This window comes from Clupea harengus, chromosome 12, assembly GCF_900700415.2.
Source record: "Clupea harengus chromosome 12, Ch_v2.0.2, whole genome shotgun sequence".
In the NCBI taxonomy this organism is placed as follows: Eukaryota; Metazoa; Chordata; class Actinopteri; order Clupeiformes; family Clupeidae; genus Clupea; species Clupea harengus.
This window is the reverse complement of record NC_045163.1, coordinates 647221-670470: the sequence shown is the minus strand read 5'-3', so window position 1 is coordinate 670470 and position 23250 is coordinate 647221. Positions and strand designations below refer to the sequence as shown.

The following is a 23250-nucleotide window of genomic DNA, read 5'->3' as shown; positions in this document are numbered from 1 at the left end:
CACTCATCAAGCAGCTTCTGCCAGGCTGCCAGTTTCACTATGTGTGTAGACTTACCTGTCCTTTATTAAGGCTAGTAGACAAATGTGAGTTTTTCGGATTTCTGTAGCTGTTTGTCCATGTGGCACTGACCTGTCTTGATTTCTGCTGATGCTGTAGAGGCAGATTGAGCAGTCTGCCCTGAAGAGCACCACCATGTTGCGGAACACATTGAGCAGCAGCGTGTCTGAGGGCAGCTTGGTGGTGCTGGCAAAGGCGTTGTCCAGGTTTGAGGCGCGGGGGTACAGTCGCAGCTGGAGGACACGGGACAGGAATGAGGTGTGCAATCAAGTGCAGGGCAGTACAGTTACCCATGACTGGTAGTGCTCAAGAAAGCAGAAAGCTAAATATCAGAACTACCCAGGACTATCCTCGAAAAATGACCAAGTGTCATGTAAAGACAATGAGCATCAGGGAAGAGAGCTTTAGTAGAGATAGAATCACATCCCTGAGACGCCTATGAGGTTGTGTTAGTAGATAGAATCACATGTCTGAGACGCCTATGAGGTTGTGTTAGTAGATAGAATCACATGTCTGAGACGCCTATGAGGTTGTGTTAGTAGATAGAATCACATGTCTGAGACGCCTATGAGGTTGTGTTAGTAGAGATCACATCCCTGAGACGCCTATGAGGTTGTGTTAGTAGAGATAGAATCACATGTCTGAGACGCCTATGAGGTTGTGTTAGTAGATAGAATCACATGTCAGACGCCTATGAGGTTGTGTTAGTAGATAGAACCACATGTCTGAGACGCCTATGAGGTTGTGTTAGTAGATAGAATCACATGTCAGACGCCTATGAGGTTGTGTTAGTAGATAGAATCACATCCCTGAGACGCCTATGAGGTTGTGTTAGTAGATAGAATCACATGTCTGAGACGCCTATGAGGTTGTGTTAGTAGATAGAATCACATGTCAGACGCCTATGAGGTTGTGTTAGTAGATAGAACCACATGTCTGAGACGCCTATGAGGTTGTGTTAGTAGATAGAATCACATGTCAGACGCCTATGAGGTTGTGTTAGTAGATAGAATCACATCCCTGAGACGCCTATGAGGTTGTGTTAGTAGATAGAATCACATGTCAGACGCCTATGAGGTTGTGTTAGTAGAGATAGAATCACATGTCTGAGACGCCTATGAGGTTGTGTTAGTAGATATAATCACATCCCTGAGACGCCTATGAGGTTGTTTTAGTAGAGATAGAATCACATCCCTGAGATACTATGAGGTTGACTGGCACTTTCTTACCTCCTCCTGCTGATCAATGAAATTGTAACAGGCAATAACAATAAAGTCAGTCCACCAGGCCAGGCCCCCTGTCACAGTCAGGTTCTGCTCCTGAAACACATCAAACACAAACCCACACAATCTTTCAATTCTCTATGTGATTGGTTACATTGTTATCAAAGAAAATCTCAGTTTTGAACTACACAGTACGTTGGTGCTGTCCATACGACAACAACAGAAAGGTGGAAAAAAGACAAGTGGTACAATACAGTTACAAGGAAAAAGAGGAAAATGGAGAACAGAAGTGACAGATACCTGGGTGATATTCCCAAAGAGCTTCCATTTCCTGGTGTATAATGAGTAGTGTGCAAATCCACGTTTCCCAGCTACAGCCATACACTGGCCAGCAGAGTCTATGACTGCAAACTAGAGAGTGTGAGCGCAAATTAGTGTACTTATTTACACTAAACACTGACACCCACACACACACCATTAACAGATTTCAACACACACACACACACACACACACACACACACACACACACACCATTAACAGATTTCAACACACACACACACACACACACACACACACACACACACACACACACACACACACACACACACACACACACACACACACACACACACACACACACACACACACACACACCATTAACTGATTTCAACACACACACACACACACACCATTAACTGATTTCAACACACACACATACACAACTGATTTCAACACACTTACCCGTATGGGCCAGTTACTCTCTAGATATGTGCTATGCATCTGTAAAGGAGAAACATTCACCAACGTCAAACACCACAGTATATGTCATTTGAACTCATTTCTCTATTGTGACAAATTATGATAGCCAAGTGGCCAGACAAAGAACAAGGGAGAGAGACGTATTTCAGTTTGGCCAGCATGTGTGCTGACAGACAGCTGGAGTGGGCTAGTTCCATTAAGACTTTAACACAGACATCTGGCTGTACAGTCCCAAACAGACCAACCCACAGATGTGAATGGACTCACCTGGACCACATGCCAGTGTTTATGGCCAAGTAAAGTGCTGAGTCCCTGAGCGAGGTGTGGGGAGGAGGCAGAGAGGGTTGGGGGCCTGTGATGGGGGCTGTTCTCCTGGTGCAGCTGTGGCTCAGGGATGCCCTGGGCCTGGGTGGAGTCTCCACACGTCAGGTAGAGCCGGTCCTCACCGTGGAGGAGCACCTGCTCCTGGTTACTCTGCCAGGAGACGCAAATCAGTGCCTTTAGATTAGTCGAACTTATTGACATGAGCTTCTTGTACATTTACAGATGGCCAAGCCCATTTGAAATGTGGACTAAAAGTGTGTGTAAAACATCCTGGTTCTTCTGGCTCCAGCCACACCCACATGTACCTTCCAGACAACCACATAGTGAATGAGACTCACCACTGCAGTGCCAATGACTGGAAAAGGCACGGACATCGTGAGCTTGTGTCAAAAGAAGTGAAGCAACTACACGTCTAGCAACGTGCAAGCCAAGCTATAACAGCATGTTTGTTGAGGTGTGTGTCCGTTCCTACCGTGCATGGGTTGACTGTGAGGGCACTCTTGATGAACTGAAACTGCAGGATGCCCGACTGTTGGGGTGTAATGGGGCCGTCCACGCCTCCTTCACCCTTGCCAATCACCCAGAGGTGGTAGCCCTCCGCACCCCAGCACTACAGGGGCAAGAACAGGCCTTTAAAACTTGCACTTTAGATCATTTAACTCTCACTTTAACCACAGCCTGGTGCACTTTAGATCATTGGCAGCTAAGATTAACCAGCAGCCCAGTATCACGCTGACAACAATACAACAATAGACAGCCTACATGAATATACAGCAGTCCTTAAAGTAAGACTGAACTACAGCACATCCAAGATGCAATACGTCTGGATGTAGAATCGACAGAAGGAAATCCATGCAACTTGTAGTGAAACTGGTGATGAACTGTAGACTGTACAAAGTGATTGGTACAGAGTACAGACTTCAGTGTATATCTCAGTTTTGGAAAGCTCCATAACTCAAATGACTTGGCTTAGAGTCCTAGAGAATTTGGCCAAAACCCATATCATATCTTGCATAGCTAGAGTTACAATCTCCCTATACTCCTCACCAGTTCAAACACTGGAATACTAGAGAAAGATCTGATAGTAAAAATAATAATAATATTATAGAATAGAATATTCATATAAATAATAACCTGATAATAAAAGTGTATCTATCTATCTAGATAGATATGAACTCTCCATATATCTTACCATAGAGCTGATCTTTAATTGCTCCTTCTTGGTGCCATCGGAACGATAACTGCAGGAAGAACAAGACAGAGAAAAAACAAATAAGAGTAGACCTGGCATAGTGGGTACTATGTGTTTTGACAGAACATAAAAGTAAGATTAATTTACTGTGTGTGTGTGTGTGTGTGTGAGACAGACTCACGCAAAATCCTCCCCCAGAGTGCATATGAGCTGAGATCCAAACACACTCCAAAGAGAAAGGCCACCGCGTTCCCACGTCACCATGACAACACTGTAGTCTGGTGACCAACGGATCATCTTGACAGGGCCTGTTTTATTCCACACATCTAAGACAACACACACGCCACATCACTCAATGCAACAGGGACAAAAATAAAAGCCCCAACTCTAAGAATCTTCCAAGGTGGCCATCTTTTTGAAACGTTACACATATATGATCACATATATCATTTCTACTTTTAAAAGCAAAAGCTGTATTACAAGCCTTATTGTAGAAATACTGTGTAGAAATAGCATGTCATTTTCTTCTCTGTTCTAGCAAAATGGTTTGGAGACCTTGAGAGAAATGATATGACAACCTTCAGGGAAATGTACTTTTTCAGGTTTTCTGGTGAGGTGTGTCACAACAACATCAGTCCAGTGTCATTCTGAGATATACCGATTTGAAATGAAAATGACCCTCATATTGTTCCTCACATTTGGCCATCAATACATGCTTTAATCTATAATGCATCTGTCTCCAAAATATTATACTGTAAAACAACCTATAAATATGACTTTTTAAGCCAAATTAATGCGTATGTGTTTACGTTTACGAAATGGCTATATTTTTCTTTCGGACACCTGTTTTAGTCAGAGCCAAAGTCTCTGTTGTTTTCCTGGGTCTGATCACATCATGTTTGGTATAGCCATTTACCTCTTCAAGAGCTCTTCATGAATATTGACTCAGAATCTAAAGAAACATAAGATTTAAGCCAATGGGAGAGCTTTTTAGAAATTAACTATTAGATTTAAGTCAATGGGAGAGCTTTTTAGATATGAACTATTAGATTTAAGCCAATGGGAGAGCTTTTTAGAGGTACAATAGGTACCACCCTCACACGGACAGCACCAATCAATAGAGGTACATTGACTCTGGATGGGCATGTTAATGAAAGTGGGCGCAATTGTGCATAAGTGTTAATACTCTCCTCCCAAGGGCCACTATCAGAATGTTGGTACTATCCTGACAACAGCACACATCACTGATTGGATAGGCATCAACTATTCAACACAACAGTTGACTACAAGGAGGCGCCACACAGTGTGGAGTCTACCACAGTGGCCAAAATAAAAGTCAGTTTCAAAAATCAGTTACAAATCAGTCTCATATACTAACTATCAATTTGGACCTGTGATCGATAATGATATCAATACCTCCAACCAAAATGACAAAATCAATCCTTCTGTCTTTAGTCTCCGCTAGTCTCATGTTTCTGGGGTTCACTGACTTCCATTCACTTGATGTGCACTTATTTGCATAACTGCTCTTTATCCACGCTGTTGAACTTATATATGCACCCTTTCACTTTTATAATACACTACCACACCTGAAAGACGTGTACACTGGTTCAGTGTCTGTTTCTCAACATATTCCTGCACAAGTAACAAACTTATTTCATAGTGATTTCAAAGAAAAATACAAATATGCATAACAACTGCAAATTATAGTATGCAAAAATCTGCCAAATTAAAAGTAAATCTGTTAAGAATCGTTGTTCCAAAATACTTTACAAGTTTAAATTAAAAGCATGACAGAATCATCTGAATCCAGGCCCAGAGCTCTTGTAGCCGGGCTGGCCGCACCGCTCCACCCCTGGAGGTTAAAACAGCGGCTGGCCGCACCGCTCCACCCCTGGAGGTTAAAACAGCGGCTACATTCAAGTTCTATTCAAGTTCCTTATTCCCCGTTTCAGAATCATTTCCTGGATCCTAAGCAGTCTAATTTGTCCATTCATATTCGTTCATATTAACACACCCTAGACACTGCCAACTGTTAAGATAGCTTCCTAACATACAGTTAGACAGCTGGAATAGCTAAGGTTAACAGACATGAGACCTTCACTATGACTAGGCCATGAATTAGTGCACTCTTTGAGTCCCTGTGCTGGACATCTGTACTGGCAGTGCGGACTGTCTTGAGTATGTTATACTTCTCATGAGGGTTCGCACTCTTGAAAGCGACAGCTGTGTGGAATTGGTCATTTGTTACCTATTGCGGATTGTTTTAATCTAATATTGTTACAGATTAACCAATTCATTAATTTCACACAACTAATGCAGTAAGTAGCATGGTCATAGCAGATGATGTGTCGAGGTCAGAGGTCAGATACATGGAGAGTGAAGCACATGAATATTGGATGTGTTATTAGGAATTTGGGAATTCAAATTCAAACTCTTATTTGCCAGCCAAGGCTCAAAAGCATGTGCATACACTACATGTTTTAGCGCACGTTCTGCCATCTAATGCAAATATGAACAAAGACCTGGAAGATACCCCTACCTCACTTACATGGATATATTAGTGGAGCAAATACAGTTCAGTGATCCACAAATACCTGTGCAACTTTGGAAGGGTCCATGTATGTATTTTCAATGAATCATGTTCACTTCAAATGAAGATGAAAAGTCAACAAAGAGGCCCATGTTTGAATTCTCTCCAAAACTTTATCCAAGTTACCTGGGTAGTGTTTTGGGGTCAGCTCCAGTTTGTGGGACAGCTGCATTGATCCTGTCGTGGACTCAATCATGTACACCAACACTGAACCACTAAAAAAATGAAATAAAACAAAACACCCATCACAAATGTTTTAATATTCTGGTATGAAAAGAATAGCTATCTGGACTCTGAACTGCTGAGCAAACATACCTTGCAGCACGCACGCACACACGCACATACATACATACATACATACATCAGTAAACATACCTTGCAGAAAACATACATTCATACATTCATATATACATACATACAACAGCAAACATACCTTGCACAGCCAAATGCCATCAGTCTGTATTTGTTATTGACGGCCACACAGGTGCCATCAGTCACATCTGCTGCCCAGACTCCTTGCAGCTGCTAAAAGTACAGAGAATGTCAGACAAGCATGCACACACACACACACACACACACACTATGTAATCATAGCACAAAAACACACACAAAAACACACACACACACACACACACACACACACACTATGTAATCATAGCACAAAAACACTACCAGCCATCACAGCTGAGTTATGTGGTGGTGACACTATTTTCACCTTGTTCAGCGCACTCAAAATATTTCAAAACCTTTAGCCCTCAAGACTAGACAATTCTGGCAAAAGGTTGTTGATAATTGAGCTCAACAGCCAATGAAATGACACCCCTCTCCTCCGTGTTCCTGAAGCAACGTGTTGATTGGCATGTCACAGAAAATGTGATTTTTCATTTTGTTTTGAGACATGTGCCTCATGCTGTTTTGGACTGTTTACTGAGGCCTATTCCTTCTATTGTCTGCAAATCACAAGAATGTCCTTTTGAGGATTAAGGGGACCGACTCCTTTTGAGTTTAGCCCTATAGGCAAACAAACTAACACACAGACAGACACCTCACACACACATCAGCAGTAAATCTGTTGGCTGTCGGGGTGATGAAGCCAAGTCTTCCGTCATCAAAGACAACAGCAAAGCCGTCCAGCGTTACACAGTACTCCATGTCTCGGATGTGGACCCCATCAAGGTCTAAACACGGCCCACCTGTTGGCACACACAGACCTCATAAATATATAGGTTTTAAATGGTCCACCGGTTGGCACACACAGACCTCATAAATATATAGGTTTTAAATCTTACACACTGTAAGAAACAAACTGACATCCATTACAAGCTAAAACAGAAATGTATATGTGAGAGGCAGAAGGGCGCACACACACACACACACACACACTCGCACACACACGCCACAAAACAAACCCTATCCCAGACACACATGGCAGCACATCTACATAGGAGGCCAAAAGCATGGAAATCCCCAGCCACCCGGCAGGACATGAAGAGATAGAGATAATAAAAGGGGGTCTCAAAAATACCTCCATATAAAAAGTCAGGTCACATTGGTTCAGGTGTGTGACTAATGTCATTGAGCAAACCTACAGCAATGAGCCACCAAATCACTTTATGCAGACATACCCACAACTTTTCCCCAAAATATTTAACTTAGAAAATATTTAAGTTTAACTAAATGATTAAATGAAAATGTTTAACTGTTAGAATGTAGAAACAATGTTAAAGATTGTCTAATTGTTTAAAGAGGGGAATGCCATGAAACGTTTTGGGAACCACTGATGTAGCTGTTGGGTTTAGACCCAGACCACTGATGTAGCTGTTGGGTTTAGACCCAGGCCACTGATGTAGCTGTAGGGTTTAGACCCAGGCCACTGATGTAGCTGTAGGGTTTAGACCCAGTCCACTGATGTGGTCACCAATTCATTATTTTCATTTTGCAGCAGGTTTCTCAATTACTCAAACCTGATAGAACCGAAAATCGCTTATTTTGTGTCATCTAATTCTGTAAACTCATAGACCTGGATGTGTACTCTGTCTGTCTCACTGAGACCTGAACCATTGGCATTAGAACCCCTTCCCCCCCAGATAGCTTCCTTCCTGCCATCACCTTTTGTCCTCTGTTCTCACCCCTACCCCCATTTCTTCACATAGTACTGCCCATTAATGGTGGTGGTTAATCGTTTTGTGCAAGAATCAATCTAGTGTCTCTCTGTCATTCGGTTAGAGGTTTTCTGTAATTTTGGAAACCCATTTTCTTGGTCAAGTAATGATGTGTATAGTGTTCCAGGAAGGTATTTGAGACTTAGCAGCAGGACTGGTGTGCCTCTGGCTCTTTAAATAGACATCTAGCCCTCATTGAGGAAATCCTGTATTTGTTCAACTGCCACCACCTCTGGACCCATTGTACACTGGGCTACTGGATCTGGCCAACTCCTGATGTGGTTTCAAGGCTTTTCAAGATCAATTGCTTAGGCTTGAAGTTGGGACTTGAGCTGGAGCGAATTAAACAGGAAACAGATGCACTGTACAGCACACTGAAGAAGAGAAGAGAAGAGAAGAGAAGAGATGCACTGTACACCACACTGAAGAAGAGAAGAGAAGAGAAGAGATGCACTGTACACCACACTGAAGAAGAGAAGAGAAGAGAAGAGATGCACTGTACACCACACTGAAGAAGAGAAGAGAAGAGAAGAGAAGAGATGCACTGTACACCACACTGAAGAAGAGAAGAGAAGATAAGAGAAGAGAAGAGATGCACTATACACCACACTGAAGAAGAGAAGAGAAGAGGAGATGCACTGTACACCACACTGAAGAAGAGAAGAGAAGAGAAGAGATGCACTGTACACCACACTGAAGAAGAGAAGAGAAGATAAGAGAAGAGAAGAGATGCACTATACACCACACTGAAGAAGAGAAGAGAAGAGAAGAGAAGAGATGCACTGTACACCACACTGAAGAAGAGAAGAGAAGAGAAGAGATGCACTGTACACCACACTGAAGCAAAGAGCAGAGAAAAGGCGGTATGGTAAGTGGTGTGTGTTAGTGAACTCTGACCTCTGGATGACTGTAGGTCCAAACTGAATGGGACGGTGCAGAGGCTGATGGTCTTGTGGCCGTTGCTCACTCCGTCCCAGTGCAGGATGTGCAGATAGCCATCAGCTGTAGCTACCAGCAGGTCCTCCGGCATACTCTGGAGACTACAGGGAGAGAGAGCAGACGCAGACGCAGAGACAGAGGGAGAGGGTGCCAGAGAATTATATATACATAACTAGAGACAAGTATGGCTGAATGTGGTTTAAATGTAAATGTAAAATAATATAATGTTAATATATTGTAGATTAACTGACTGATTATCTTGGACTACAAAAACAAGTACATGAGACTAAAAAGCACTCAAGCACTGTAATAAGTGAATGAGATTAAAAAGGCATTAACCAAAGACACAAGATTAAAAAGGTATGCAAAGGCCAAGGCATTAATATATGAAATAAAACACAATGGACCTCATTCCTGTTCCACAGTTAAGAAATGTCTTGCTTTCGCGTTGCCTGTGGATTCTGTCTGCACACGGTCTTGTGGTTGCATGCCCTTATAAGGAGCTGGCGGGGCGTTTATGTATGCAAAATCAGGTGTACGAGAACGCACGTTAAATTTAAGAATCAGTGGCATTCCTCATTCGGGGGAGCACAGCTAAGAACACTTTGGCGGTTTAAGAACACATTTCCAGGCGTTCCGTTCGAAGTTCGTAAGAAGACATTTAAAAAGACACTTCAGAGAATGTTCCAGAACGAGGTCCAATGTGAGGGGGTAATTCCAAATGATTACAGAGAGTGATAAAGTATAGAGTGCATTTGACAAAGAGAGATGAATAAATACATTAAAATAGATATATACAGAGTGAGTGAAAAGAGAGAAATAAAAAAAAATGTAAGAGATGGAATTAAGGGTGAGTGACTGAGTGAGAGAAAGAGAGAAAGAGAAAGACAAAGAAATACAACTAATTGAATGACAGTGATAGTAAGAGAGTGATAGAGTGATTGATAGAGAGAGTGAGTGAGGGGAAAAGAGATTTCAAAATGTTAGATAGAGAGAGTGAGTGAAAGACTAAGTTGGTTAACTTGAGATTGTATATGAGTACATAAAGGTTTTGACCTGGTGATGGGGGCCTCCAGGTCAACTGGTTTCTTCATCTCTAGACTGAGAGCAGGAGCACATTGTTCCTCCTTGTACCCAGGAGTTACCTTAACACGCAGACTGCCCCTACAAACACACAAACACACACACACACACAAACAAAATAAACAAGTTTGTGACTCAGTTTACTTCTATTTTAAATAAATCATGCGTTTTTCATGAGCCCACCTTCCTTCTAAAGTTAAGTGCTGTGGGCGTGATCAGAGCTTGTATGGGAGAATACGCGTAACTGAAAAGTGCTTAACTGGAGGCACGCAAAGAAAGGACTTAAATGCAGCCCACTGTGACGTAGGATAGCTAGAATAAACATGCTAATTATTCCTTCCTAATAAATTAGCTTTAATGAGCATCCAATCTGAATGTGATGGTAATTATACATCCATACACATTGTGTTCATTTTAGTCAGCTGTGTTTTGCATTAAAATATGTTGAGATTAGATCCAGGAGTGTTGTGGATATGACATTAGGCTGCATGCAAGGAACATACCAAACTATAGTTTGCCATTGTTATATACAATGCAATGTGACAAACTTTATTTGGGCTATTTGCTAATTATAAACCAATACAATAGGGATGTCATAATGGGTGTGTGCTGTAATCGATTGGGCGATTGGGCTGGTTCAGTTTTTACATAGCTAAATCTCTTCATTTAGATAATTTTCAATGGGAAAATAAATGACAAAAAACAAGAGAGACGCAATAACTTGTCTATCACAAATGTAAAACTAATTTCCCACAAACGTAATAATTGTTTGCAAGAAGTTATTACGTTTGTGGGAAGATACTTTTTTTATTACATCAAATGTACTCATAGCGAAATTATACCGGTTATAGAATTTACTTTTGTTATATTAGTCGTAGAAGTCACATATATTCGCCATCTAATGAAATTTGCTCAAAATAAAATCCTTATAATTCATTACATTTCTTAACAGAGGCTTGTGGATAATAGTGATGTAAAACCTGACAAATGCTATATTCTCATAAAACAGAAGTTGTATTTCCCTCTCAAATGGGGTACAATATACCTTATTCCTTTTGTGGGAAGTTATTACATTTGTGGGATTATCATGTTTACATAGTGCAGATTTGTATTACGTTTGTGGTTTATTACATTTGTGGGAAGTGATTACATTTGTGGGTGTAATAGACCATAATCAATTAAATCAGTGATGATGCTACAAGAAGGCTGGTTATATTGCTGCCTTCAATAGCACAACATCCTTCAGCCACATAAACGTAATTGCAAAAGGGATTTAATAAAGAATTAGCCCTTTAAACATGATAATTTATTATTTCTGTACATCACTTTATACTGTATATATCATGTAGGAAAAATTATTCTTTCAAAAATGAGGACATTTCTCAGCAATTGAAACGGTATTTACCAGAAACTTTGCACCACTTATCAACCCTAATTATACGTGAGTGCCCACTATAGCTAGAGTTCAAACTCTTATCCTTTAGTCGACCCTTCTTGTTTTGACTGAGAAGTAAATGTCCGGTTGCAGACCTCTGCTTGTCATAGCTTGTAACAGCCCCAGAGTAAACATGGATGATGTCCACATGCGACGTGTCCAACACTTAGTGGCTGCTCTGCTGGGATAATAAGCACATCCTTCTCCTCTCAAGCAGAATTTTTAAATCAAGAAATCTCAAATGAATCACCTATATGCTTGCTCTTAGATTAGATTTAAAGCCTTCATGGCTTTAAAATGGCTTGAATGGAGCTCTACACCTTTGCCTCATTTAGTATCAGCGGATCAATGAATAAGCAAATTAGCCCCACTTCCACTCAGCCCTCAGCCGCTCACCTGCAGCTAGGACTCTGCCCCTCAAACACACAGACCTTCTGTTCTGCTAGCTACTGTCCACACACAATTGCAAGTGGTAATATATTCAAACCGGAAACCTACTCCAAAGAGGAAGAGCGAAGAGTACAGGGCAGCCTACAAGTCGATGTGTTAGAATGGTAATGTATTTTATGTATCGCTGTCTACGATGTTAGAAACGTAACGGTAATTGAGAACACAAGCTGGACTACGTTATCAGACAGCTAATATTGTGTCGCTAATGTAAAATAAACTTTGCTGCAGATCGCCAGCTCTGACTTGGCTAGATTAAAATGATAAACATCCAAATGAACAACTCTGAAAAAAGCCATCTAGGTCAACATAAGTAATGTCGTACTATATTATGTGTATACCCCTCCCTCCTGACAGGCAGGTTTATGGGATTGGTTCCTTAGGTTCGTGCCATATTGCCATATCCAGGTTGGCCACTTAGATAGTAGTCTCCGCCATCAGTGTATGAATGGGTAGATGTCTGAGGCATTCTTCTATAAAGCGCTTTAAGTGCTCTACAATATAAACTATATAAATGAAGGGATAAGCTGTTTCTGAGTCAGGGATGGAGCACGACGCTCAGGATTTGTTCATGCAACTGAACTTTGCTAATTAATTATGTGCTTTTCTGATGTATTTGCATCTAACCAGTCAAACGTCAAATCTTTTATAAAACTATTTTCTTGATGCTACAGAGGAAACGTCTATGGCGATATACATCGTTATTGTTTTATCGGCCCGGGCCTCTCTTCAAGGTTGAGTATTGGGCTCTGTACAGAACCCCAATAGCACATTTAACCTATTTTCATTGGTACTGCATAAATAAATAAACCAAATTGAACTTACTTGGGGTAGACAGGTTCATAGAGGTATTTATCATCAGCGCTTCCAAGCACATCAAATAAAAGGATGTATCCTTTGGAAGCCTACAGAGAGAAAAAAATGATGAGTATGATGGTCAGATTCATTCACTCAGCTGAAGCCTGTGTGGAGGTAGTGTTGACGTATGGAGCTGTTTATCAAATACATAACATGTCTGAGGTCACCTTTGAGTGAACAGACAGTCAAAAGAGGAACCTAGGCTGGGGTACAACACAGGTACAACCCCTCCTACTGTGGGACAATAGAGTCTTCTTTGAAGATTTGCTTATATAATTCTTCATTTACTTTATTTAGCAGGTTACTTAAGAACTGGCCAGCCTGAAACAATAGTGTGAGGGGAAAAGAAGGGAAGATAAACCAGCTAGAGAGACCTTAGACAGTCCTAGGGATGCATTGGACCTGGAAGATATCCTTAATATTAAACATGTCCACCAAGCTCAAGGGGGGGCCTAATTATATTATTATTCAATTATTAAATAATGACACTGGAGCTCTGAGGGGTAGTTGGGCCCAATACCTCGGCTCAGTACGGGGTCTTGACTAGAGGTACCCGTCAGGAGACAAAGAGAAAGAAAGAGGGGAATTGGGCACAGTACCTCGGCTCAGTACGGGGTCTTGACTAAGAGGTACCCGTCAGGAGACAAAGAGAAAGAAAGAGGGGAATTTTGTGACCATATCACACAGGGCGTCATTCAGTGGTTCTCAATTGTTACCCTACTAACTGAAGGCAGGTTGGGTGCCATTTATTTTGTAAACTCTTTTTTGTCCTGTTTTGGGTTGGTTAAGGGGTACAATTACATCACAGGCAGGAGTCAGGCACCAGATTCAAAAACTTTGGTGAGTGTAATATTCTGATATTTTTTGAATAGATCAAATTGAATAATTTAATTAATTTCCCCCCTAAAATCATTAAGCACTGGCATAGAGGAACATATCTAGGGGACCACCTCCAATGCAGAAAGACATAGAGGCTGCACTCAGGAGTTACATCAAGGGTTCGATATAGGAAGCCCTGGTAGAGCTCCAGAGAGCAAGAATTAGACAGCAAGAGAAAAAAGGTCTTAACTTTACTCACCACCACAGCGATCATGGAATCGTCTGGCTTCCATTCAGACTGTTGATAAAATCCAAACCGGGTGGCTGCCTTTACAGACTCGATGTAGCTCACTATTAGGACACTAGGCTGTGAGAGATACAGGGTGGGAGACAACAGGGTGGGTGGGTGAGTGATAAGCACAGCATAAGGCAGATTACAATGTTTCTGGTCCAACACACACAGGGTCACTATTCACAAGCAATGGTGCTGAAACTGTCGCTGTCCATCGCTGAAAAGTTACTCTCTAGAGAACAGTTGGATTCAAAGCTGTTGCATTCAACGTAGAGAATATAGTTGAGACACCTACATGTTATTTTTGAGAAAATTAGTTAATGCACCAATCCATATATATACATTGTAGTACATACAGCTGCTGTTGAACATGACTCAGTTTGCCAGTGAGTCGGGCAGGCGGCTTCAGTTTGGCACACACTCATAGTTCCGCAGGTCATTTGGGACTGATTGAAATATCACCCAATTCTGAGGTATATAATTCCAAAATTAAAATCTGATATTGCAAAAAGTGGTACAGTGATTAATGTAGCTGTTTTCCAAGCAGTTGACCTCGGTTTGATTCCAGTCATGCGCCATTTTGGGGGCAGTCATGGCTTAAAGATACAAGCTTGTACCCTGGACTGGAAAGACACAATGGGGGAGGGGGTGCTTCCTGGGTGTCGTGGCTGAAGTGGCTGCTCACTGCTCAGTGTGTGTGTGTGTGTGTGTGCATGCAAATTGGAACAGTTTGGACAGTGGAACATGCAACTGAAAATCCTTCAGTTTGAAAAAAAAAAAAAGAAAAGTCTATTAAAGTAACAATTTGACACTATGGTTTTATAGGCAACTAGTTTTGGTACCATCCTCAAATTAATTTTGATAGCATATGGTCATGTGAAGGAGGAGAAACACCTGTGTCTTTCCCAGTAGACATCCAGGATATGCCCTATGTAGTTCTGTGTTCCAGGTTGGAATGAGACCAAGATATTTTCCTTGTATGTGGAAACCTACTTGGCAATTTGGATTCTGAGATGGGTGATGTGTCAGGCAGATGTGCCAGAAGTTATTCCAATTTTGTCAACAGCTATAGCGAGCTAGGCTTGGTGTAAGTGCTTTGATGTAGCGAGCTAGGCTTGGTGTAAGTGCTTTGATGTAGCGAGCTAGGCTTGGTGTAAGTGCTTTGATGTAGCGAGCTAGGCTTGGTGTAAGTGCTCTGATGTACAGTTTGCATAGTAAACCGGCAGTGTGATTTCAGAACTGGATTGCAATACACAGAAGACAATTCATTCGTGGAAAAAAAGCTAAAAAAAAAAATCACTGCCAATCAGTGCCCCCCCCCCCCCCCAAAAAAGCAGGTGAGCAGACTACACTTTCAAGTAAGAAACTCCTCCTTTCTGAAAGAAATAAAACCCAGTGTCTAACATCAGTGAGAGATTCAAACCCACCATTCCACCTCACCACATCTCTGCCTAGAGCTGTTACGACAGTATTTTTGCCAGTTGTTAAACACGTTCTGTTCAGTGACTCATGAATACTCAATTTTCACAGTGGTATGACAACCAATGAAAACTGAACAAAGGGACAAAGGGACACAGGCGCATCACACCCAAGATGATGTGAAGCTGGTATTTACAAATAAAAGCAAAGGGGGTTCAAAGTAAATGTCCAAACTGTGTTTCACAGTCCTGTATTCAACACATGACATACCTCTCAATCCTATTAAAAGCTCTGCGGCAGCTGAATGTCCCTTCACTTTTTGGTTGTGCATGGCTGCTCCAACTGTCCAGAACAATGATTTTAGTGACTTGCCATGTTCTTGCTGGGAGCTATGTGCATCACATATTTTGCTGCATGCACCTTTAAAATGGTCAAAGCTATCTCTGGTTACCACTGTGGTATCGCATTTGTTTGTAAATATCTCATGTGGGAAAAGTTTTAAGAGCGGTTTAGAATTCTGTAATGGAGCCCTGACCCCCATTGTGCTTGGGTTGATGGCTGGTAGTGGCAAACCTGCTGATGAGAGCAGGGACAGAGAGGGAGTGTAAGTCTGAAGGAGGTCTGTGAGATAAGCAAAGGAAAGATTATGAAGAGCTTTAAATGTTAATAACATTTTAAAGTGAATCCGTTATGACACAGGGAGCCAGTGTAACTGAATCAGCAGGGGTATGACATGTTCAGTGGACTTTGAACATGCAATAATCTGTGCTGCAGAGTTCTAGATGGTGAAGTAAGTGAATACATATGTTGGGGGTGCTTGCCAGGATCACAATGCAGTAGCTAATGCGTTATGTGAGTGAGTGTTGCGTTAAAAGCAGGGCGTAGTCTAGAGATGTTTCGCAGAGGGAGAAGGAAATCTGGGAGACACTATTTATATGAAAGGAGAAAGAGGGTGCTGTCCAAGATGACACCAAGGCTCCTAAACTGAATGGAGCAGGGCATGGTACAGCCGTCTATGGAGAGGGTGAAAGTGTTCATCTTAGTAAGAGCCAACAACAAGTAGCTCAGTTTTATCGCCGTTTAGTTTCAAATACATTTCAGTCATCCATAAGATGATGTCATGAAGACAGGCAATAATCATACTGGGACGAAGAGAGGCAGTGGGCTTTGTAGATACAGTATGTAGGGGGTGATAATGGTTCAGGAGGATGAGAAATAGGACAGGCCTCAAAACTGAGCCCTGGGGAACCCCCTTGCTGACAGCTAAGCTCTCTGACTTGCAGCCCATTATTTGGACAAACTGTCCTGTCAATGAGGTGGGATGTGAATCACTGATGTACACCGTCACAGACTCCAATGGATGTGAATCACTGATGTACACCGTCACAGACTCCAATGAGGTAGGATGTGAATCACTGATGTACACCGTCACAGACTCCAATGAGGTAGGATGTGAATCACTGATGTACACCGTCACAGACTCCAATGAGGTAGGATGTGAATCACTGATGTACACCGTCACAGACTCCAATGGATGTGAATCACTGATGTACACCATCACAGACTCCAATGAGGTGGGATGTGAATCACTGATGTACACCGTCACAGACTCCAATGAGGTAGGATGTGAATCACTGATGTACACCGTCACAGACTCCAATGAGGTAGGATGTGAATCACTGATGTACACCGTCACAGACTCCAATGGATGTGAATCACTGATGTACACCATCACAGACTCCAATGAGGTGGGATGTGAATCACTGATGTACACCGTCACAGACTCCAATGAGGTAGGATGTGAATCACTGATGCACACCGTCACAGACTCCAATGGATGTGAATCACTGATGTACACCGTCACAGACTCCAATGAGGTGGGATGTGAATCACTGATGTACACCGTCACAGACTCCAATGTCGGCTATCGGTTCTAGGAGAAGCTTATAAGGAATGTCAAGGTGAGGTGTCAAAAGTTGCACAAGGAGGATGAGTATGGAAAGTAGTTCAGCATGAGCAACTTAACCAAGGCAGTTTCTGTGCTGTGTTCAGGGCGAAATCCAGAATGTTATGGCTCAAAAAGATAGTTGTTTTTTGATAGGTGATCCTGGAGCTGGCATCCACTATCCTCTCAAGAACTTTTGATATAAATGCTCCATAAATAAAACAAATGAATGACACAATGATAGTGATGCTACATGACACCACAAGTTTAACCAAAATAGCTGACAATAAGTGACAATAAGTCTGTGCCATTTTTAAGGTTATGATGCTTAGGAAGCTAGATGCTGGGAAGCTAGATAAAGTTTATAATGGATGTGTGACAATCACACGTAGTGACATCACATCGTCACAGGATGGTGCACTGGGATGTGAAACTGCCATCAACAAACTTGCCGCCTGTCCTATTTATCATCCTCCTGTTGGTGGGGATGTCAACACAGTAATAAGATTGTATTGTGTCTCACTACAGTAAGAGTTCCTCTACTAATTATATGAATGTCAAGTTTCCATAACATCCTCTTTCAGCATCAGGTCATCCTCATGCGCCATTCTATCCATGCTTCATTGTTTTATTTGTTACAATGAAGTTGAGCTAAAGAGGGATGCTTTAACTAGTCTAGTGCATTCAAACCAACATCACTGTTATTGAGCTATTGCCAATACTATTTGATTGTACTGTTGCTGTGTGGAGTGGGACATAACACACTTTGAAGTCAGCTCTCCATTTAGTAATATGCTGTAGTGGTCGCAGTATGTACTCATTTTGGTGGGAACATTGTCCTCACCATGTCAGACATATTTCTCATTGGCTTGTATTAGCTCTGCCCAATACGAAGTCGAACATGTACATTTTTTTTATGAAATTCTTTGGATTCCTTTTGAAGTTTGGCTGGTATAAACTAGACATTTGTGATGATAAACTGCATAGGAATAGCCTAGTGGATAACTGGCAGGCAACTGATTTACTTGAGACGCAACACTAAACCAGATGAAGGGGCTTTATGGTCAGGACACAGTTGCTTAGACATCGATTCACCCTGCCACGAAGATCATAACAATTTTGGTTACATGCCAAACCGATAAAAGACATTCCACCAAAATATCTATTTTTATGTGATTTTGTTGCCATTTCATGGCTTCTGCTGAGAGAAAAAAGGAACAAGTGTTTCTTTGTGTGTTTGTGTACGCACACAACTTGTAAAGTGAACTGAAAATACGTCTGAGGACAGTATGTTTGTGAGGATGTTTCAGATCGGAATAAGTTACTGGTAAGGCTCTGCTATGACAACAATGCTGCTCTGTAATGCAATCTTGCTAGCCATTTCATCTCCCTAACTTCACTGGTATATTAACAAATTAGTAAAGAGATATTACTTAAGTGTTCTACACTAGCCATTCAAGCAAAAAGGACACTTTATAGGATTTTATCTTTCCATGTACAAAATATTAATTTTTTCATGTCACACAGGTGTAGTGGTACCTACATAATGGGTACCCGTATGTCAGTGTATTTATCCAAAACCCTATTGCAAATCTCACCATTAAGGTCACAAATCTATCTATGTATAATAAAGATAGTAAAGACCAACAAACATGAAAATAAAAATCAATAAAAAGAGGTCACCATAACAACAGGTGACCATAACTCGGTGGTCTGGCTATTCAACCTCTAAACTGAAGTGCATGTTCAAACAAGACATAATCACGGGGCGTGGGTTTTGTTTTCATTCCAGTCAAGTTTATCTTAAGGTTGCATGGGAGGAAGGATAGCCCGTCATCCTAAACTGCAGCTTGAACTGCTTGAAAAATAACATAGCCTCATTGTATAATAGTTTTATCTAGCAATACAAAAGGTAACTTTTAGTTATAGCAAAACAGTTCGTATGTCACTGTATACTGACATAAAACAGCAATGTTTAAAATGATACATTTATTTATAACTTATATGCATTTATTTAAGTTGTTGGAGAATGATCAAATGAAAGGATAAGACATTATAAAATATGTATAGAGTTAAAACGAATTCATAATGCAAAGTTTGACTTCTTGCATGGCTGAAGAGAGTGGGGGCAGTGCACCACAATCAAACAGGCAGAGAGAGAAGCAACAGCAAGCTGGAGTATGTTGGAGAACTAGCTTGGACATGCAGATGGGGTGACGGTGTGCATTATTGATTTGAGAGCACAGTAATAATGCATCCTAATCTAGCCTAGTTCTAAGTTTCAGGTTTCTATGTTTATACAATTATGTCATAGCTAAGGCATAATCAACCTACTGTTAAGCTATCACCTAGCGTTAAGCATGTTATAATCAAAGTATCTCACACATATACGTGATATAGCTTAGGAATCGAAATATGTTATCAGCACTCTTTTATACTCTCCTGTCTATTAATGTTGTTAATACAATTGTCTTCTTTTCTTTTTTTCTGATGGTTAATTAGGATTTTCAGATGTCATTAATTGATTTTGCTTAATGACTCAGTAATTGAGAATATTACTAAAATAATAATAAAAAATAATACTAAACGGTAGTTATTGAAAGCCAATAAAATACTGGCAGGCTGAATGAATATATGTGTAGCAAGTACACTAAAGGTGACCAAATATTCACAACTCATCAAAGTGAAAGATATTGATTAGTTAAAGCAAACTCTGCTTAACACGTGAGCATACATTCATAAATCCTGGCCCCTGAATGTCCCTATGTTCATTGCCTGTATCCACCTCTGTATCTGCCAGAAGTGAACCCAAAGGGTAGCTAGAACTACTTAGGTAAGCACCAAGAACAAAGGCGCAACACCTAAATCTATTTTAACAGTGGAAGTGGACAGTGGAATTCACAGGAACAAAGCACTGCTCTCTCAAGTCTAACCATTACTAACACAATAATGTTAAAACAGTCCACCACAGACAAAATGCATTAAACACACATCACTAAGTGCAGTGAGGTCAAGTAATCAAGAACTATCAGGCTAGTGTCTTGAAACGGGCAAAGGTATATGTCCACTACATGAATGTGTTGAGGTATTGACAACATCCCAGATCATTCAGCCTTTGAAGGTGTGTGGAGATTAATTGGAGTTTCATTAGGGACCCTACTACTGTGACAACTAGCTTTGGGTAAAACGTTTTGATGTTACACACCAAAAACTTAAGGTTCACTGCAATTCGAGTCTTGGTAGAATCTTACAAGCCACGCAGAACATCTGACAGGCCCACAAGTTACATCTCACGACATTCAAGTATCATTTTCATCAAGAAACAAAAAAGCTATGGTTTTAGAATAAATTCAGAATTGTTTAAAGCTCCATTTGATGATCTTCTACATTCACGACAGAAAATGACCACTGGACTGAAATCAAAAGGTATCGAAATAGACTCTAATGTTCGACTAGCCTACAACACTATAGGCTACTGCATTGGAATGGATCCTCCGTTTCAGCTGGAAACGGAAGTTACATAAATTGTGGTCATTTTAGGTCAACAATGTGAGAAGATAATCGATGAACCATGTATACGTTGTTGATTTTAATTCAGAAATGACCTTGTTCTTCCAGTTTGCAAAAATACGGCAACCTTTTCGCTAGCGCAGGCATGAACTTGAGGAGTTAAAAACTCGGTGACGCGGCACTACAGCAGAACGTACACACACCATCTAAATGAATTCTGCTGTGGCTCACCAAGACTGATCAGCTTGTGAGAATAGGACCAGTGTATCGTTATTATTATAAGGACACTCACCCGGCTAAACCAAATACTCAGCTGAGTTTCTGACAACACCGCGAAGAGAACCCTCTGGTAGCTGGGCTGAATGTGGAACGGTTCCTCCGCACTTTTCAAGGGGCATAGAAGCCTTCGGGGCCAGCCAGTTAAAAAATACATGACTGACGTTAACGTTATCTTTTTCAGCTAATGTTACACGGTGTTCAGCGTCTTGTGGGCTAACGTTATGCAGGTACTATATCCAGGGTGTGGGACTGAAACTGAACACTGTGTGCATTAATAGTTTGAAACCTGTTCAATTTAACGTTAATCTACAGCTCTCCGGCGGCGGTACAACATTAGCTTGCGGGATAACAATCCTTACAGCTAAGTCCCACAAGCTAAACATAAAAACAAACGAGAGCTTCGATGAGAAGGAAGCAGCATCACAGACACATAACTCCTGAAATTCCTTTTAGTAGCACAAGTCTCTGTTATGCCCATTTAATCGCATTCACTTTTCTACACGGTTTCTGACTACCAAATTTCTCTGTTAAGTCTCTCTCCGTCGCCATCTTGAATGTCTGTTTATCTTCACTCTGATTCGCTCTCTGAAAATGCGCCTCTCCCCCGCCCAGTCTGAACTTTTGCAACCAACGTCATCTGCCTCGTGATGTCACTTCGCCACTGTAAAAGTTCACATTATAATAATAATAATAATAATAATAATAATAATAATAATAAAACATCACATTAATATAGCGCTTTTCACAGTTCTCAAAGACGCTTAAAATAAAGACATAAAAAAAGACAAGAAAAGAACAAAAAAAACATGTGTGTGTGTGTGTGGGGGGGGGGGGTTAGTTGAGGAAGTCATGTCTGAAGAGGTGGGTTCTGAGGGCCCTTTTAAATGCTGACAGTGTGGGGGCATTTTTTATATGGTGTGGTAAGGAGTTCCACAGGGAGGGGCGGCGACTGAAAACGCCCTATCACCCCAGGTTCGGCACTTGGTCCTCAGTATTTGCAGGAGGTTAGCATCTGCAGACCTGAGGCATCGGGGGGGGGGGGGGGGGGGGGGGGGGGGGCATGTTGGTGGAGGAGGTCGTAGAGGTAGGGGGGAGCCAGGTTGTTGAGAATCTTGAAATGTATCCTTTGTTTAACCGGGAGCCAGTGAAGGTCATGGAGGACTGGGGTGATGTGGTCACTTGAGCTGGTATTAGTAAGTTGGCAGGCGGCAGAGTTCTGTACGTACTGCAGAACTCAGGCCTGTATGTTTTAAATGCATGGATGAGTGTTTCTGCAGCAGTGGGTGACAATGAGGGTCGGAGGTGGGCAATGTGGTGGAAAAAGGCTGATTTGGTGATGTGGTTGACATGGGGCAGGAATGAGAGGGTGGGGTCAAAGGTGACTGCCAGGTTATGGATTTGGGTGGAGGGGGTGACAATGGCCATCAATATTGAGTGCGAAATCCTGAGTGGGAGTCTGGGCCAATTATTAAAATCTCAGATTTATCGCAGTTGAGGAAGTTTGTTGTTTTAGGAAGTTAGGGATCGTGAAGACCCAATTGGGTTGTTTTTAACCCAACCGCTGGGTAATTATTGGACCAACACAATGCTGGGCTATCTTAACCTAGCAAAATGGGTTATCATTTTAACTCAGCTGCTGGGTTATTAGGATTAGCCCGATGCTGTGTCAACCAAGCCCATCCAGTTGGGTAACATTGCTATTTTTACCCAGCCAGATGGGTTATTTCACCCAAACCAACAACTATTGCAACTTCAAACCATATGCTAGTTCCTATTAAAACACAATACTTCGTCTGTAACAACTTAACACTTTCACTGAGTTGTAAGTCACACCTTCTCCTAACAGCTCAATGTATAGGCTAATGTAGCCTCATATCGATTATCTAGGCTAATATTCAAATGAGCGGTAGCC

The 23250-nt window shown here is 41.5% G+C and overlaps 1 protein-coding gene across 2 annotated transcripts in view; it reads right to left on the bottom strand.

Moving 5' to 3' along the window:
- ric1 (RIC1 homolog, RAB6A GEF complex partner 1) overlaps positions 1–22020 on the bottom strand; it is a 44363-nt gene extending 22343 nt beyond the window's left edge. For both annotated transcript variants that reach the window (XM_031578337.2, XM_031578338.2), the window contains exons 1-16: positions 21352–22020; positions 14153–14260; positions 13042–13121; positions 10308–10415; positions 9210–9352; positions 7207–7343; positions 6584–6675; positions 6277–6365; positions 3739–3883; positions 3558–3606; positions 2838–2975; positions 2309–2515; positions 2024–2062; positions 1582–1692; positions 1288–1377; positions 131–291 (exon numbers count right to left, since the gene is read on the bottom strand). In XM_031578337.2, coding sequence (XP_031434197.1) covers positions 131–291; positions 1288–1377; positions 1582–1692; positions 2024–2062; positions 2309–2515; positions 2838–2975; positions 3558–3606; positions 3739–3883; positions 6277–6365; positions 6584–6675; positions 7207–7343; positions 9210–9352; positions 10308–10415; positions 13042–13121; positions 14153–14260; positions 21352–21492 — 1838 coding nt within the window. In that variant the 5' untranslated portion in view covers positions 21493–22020. The remainder of the gene's footprint in view (positions 1–130; positions 292–1287; positions 1378–1581; positions 1693–2023; positions 2063–2308; positions 2516–2837; positions 2976–3557; positions 3607–3738; positions 3884–6276; positions 6366–6583; positions 6676–7206; positions 7344–9209; positions 9353–10307; positions 10416–13041; positions 13122–14152; positions 14261–21351) is intronic.
- Between the last annotated feature and the right edge of the window lie 1230 nt (positions 22021–23250).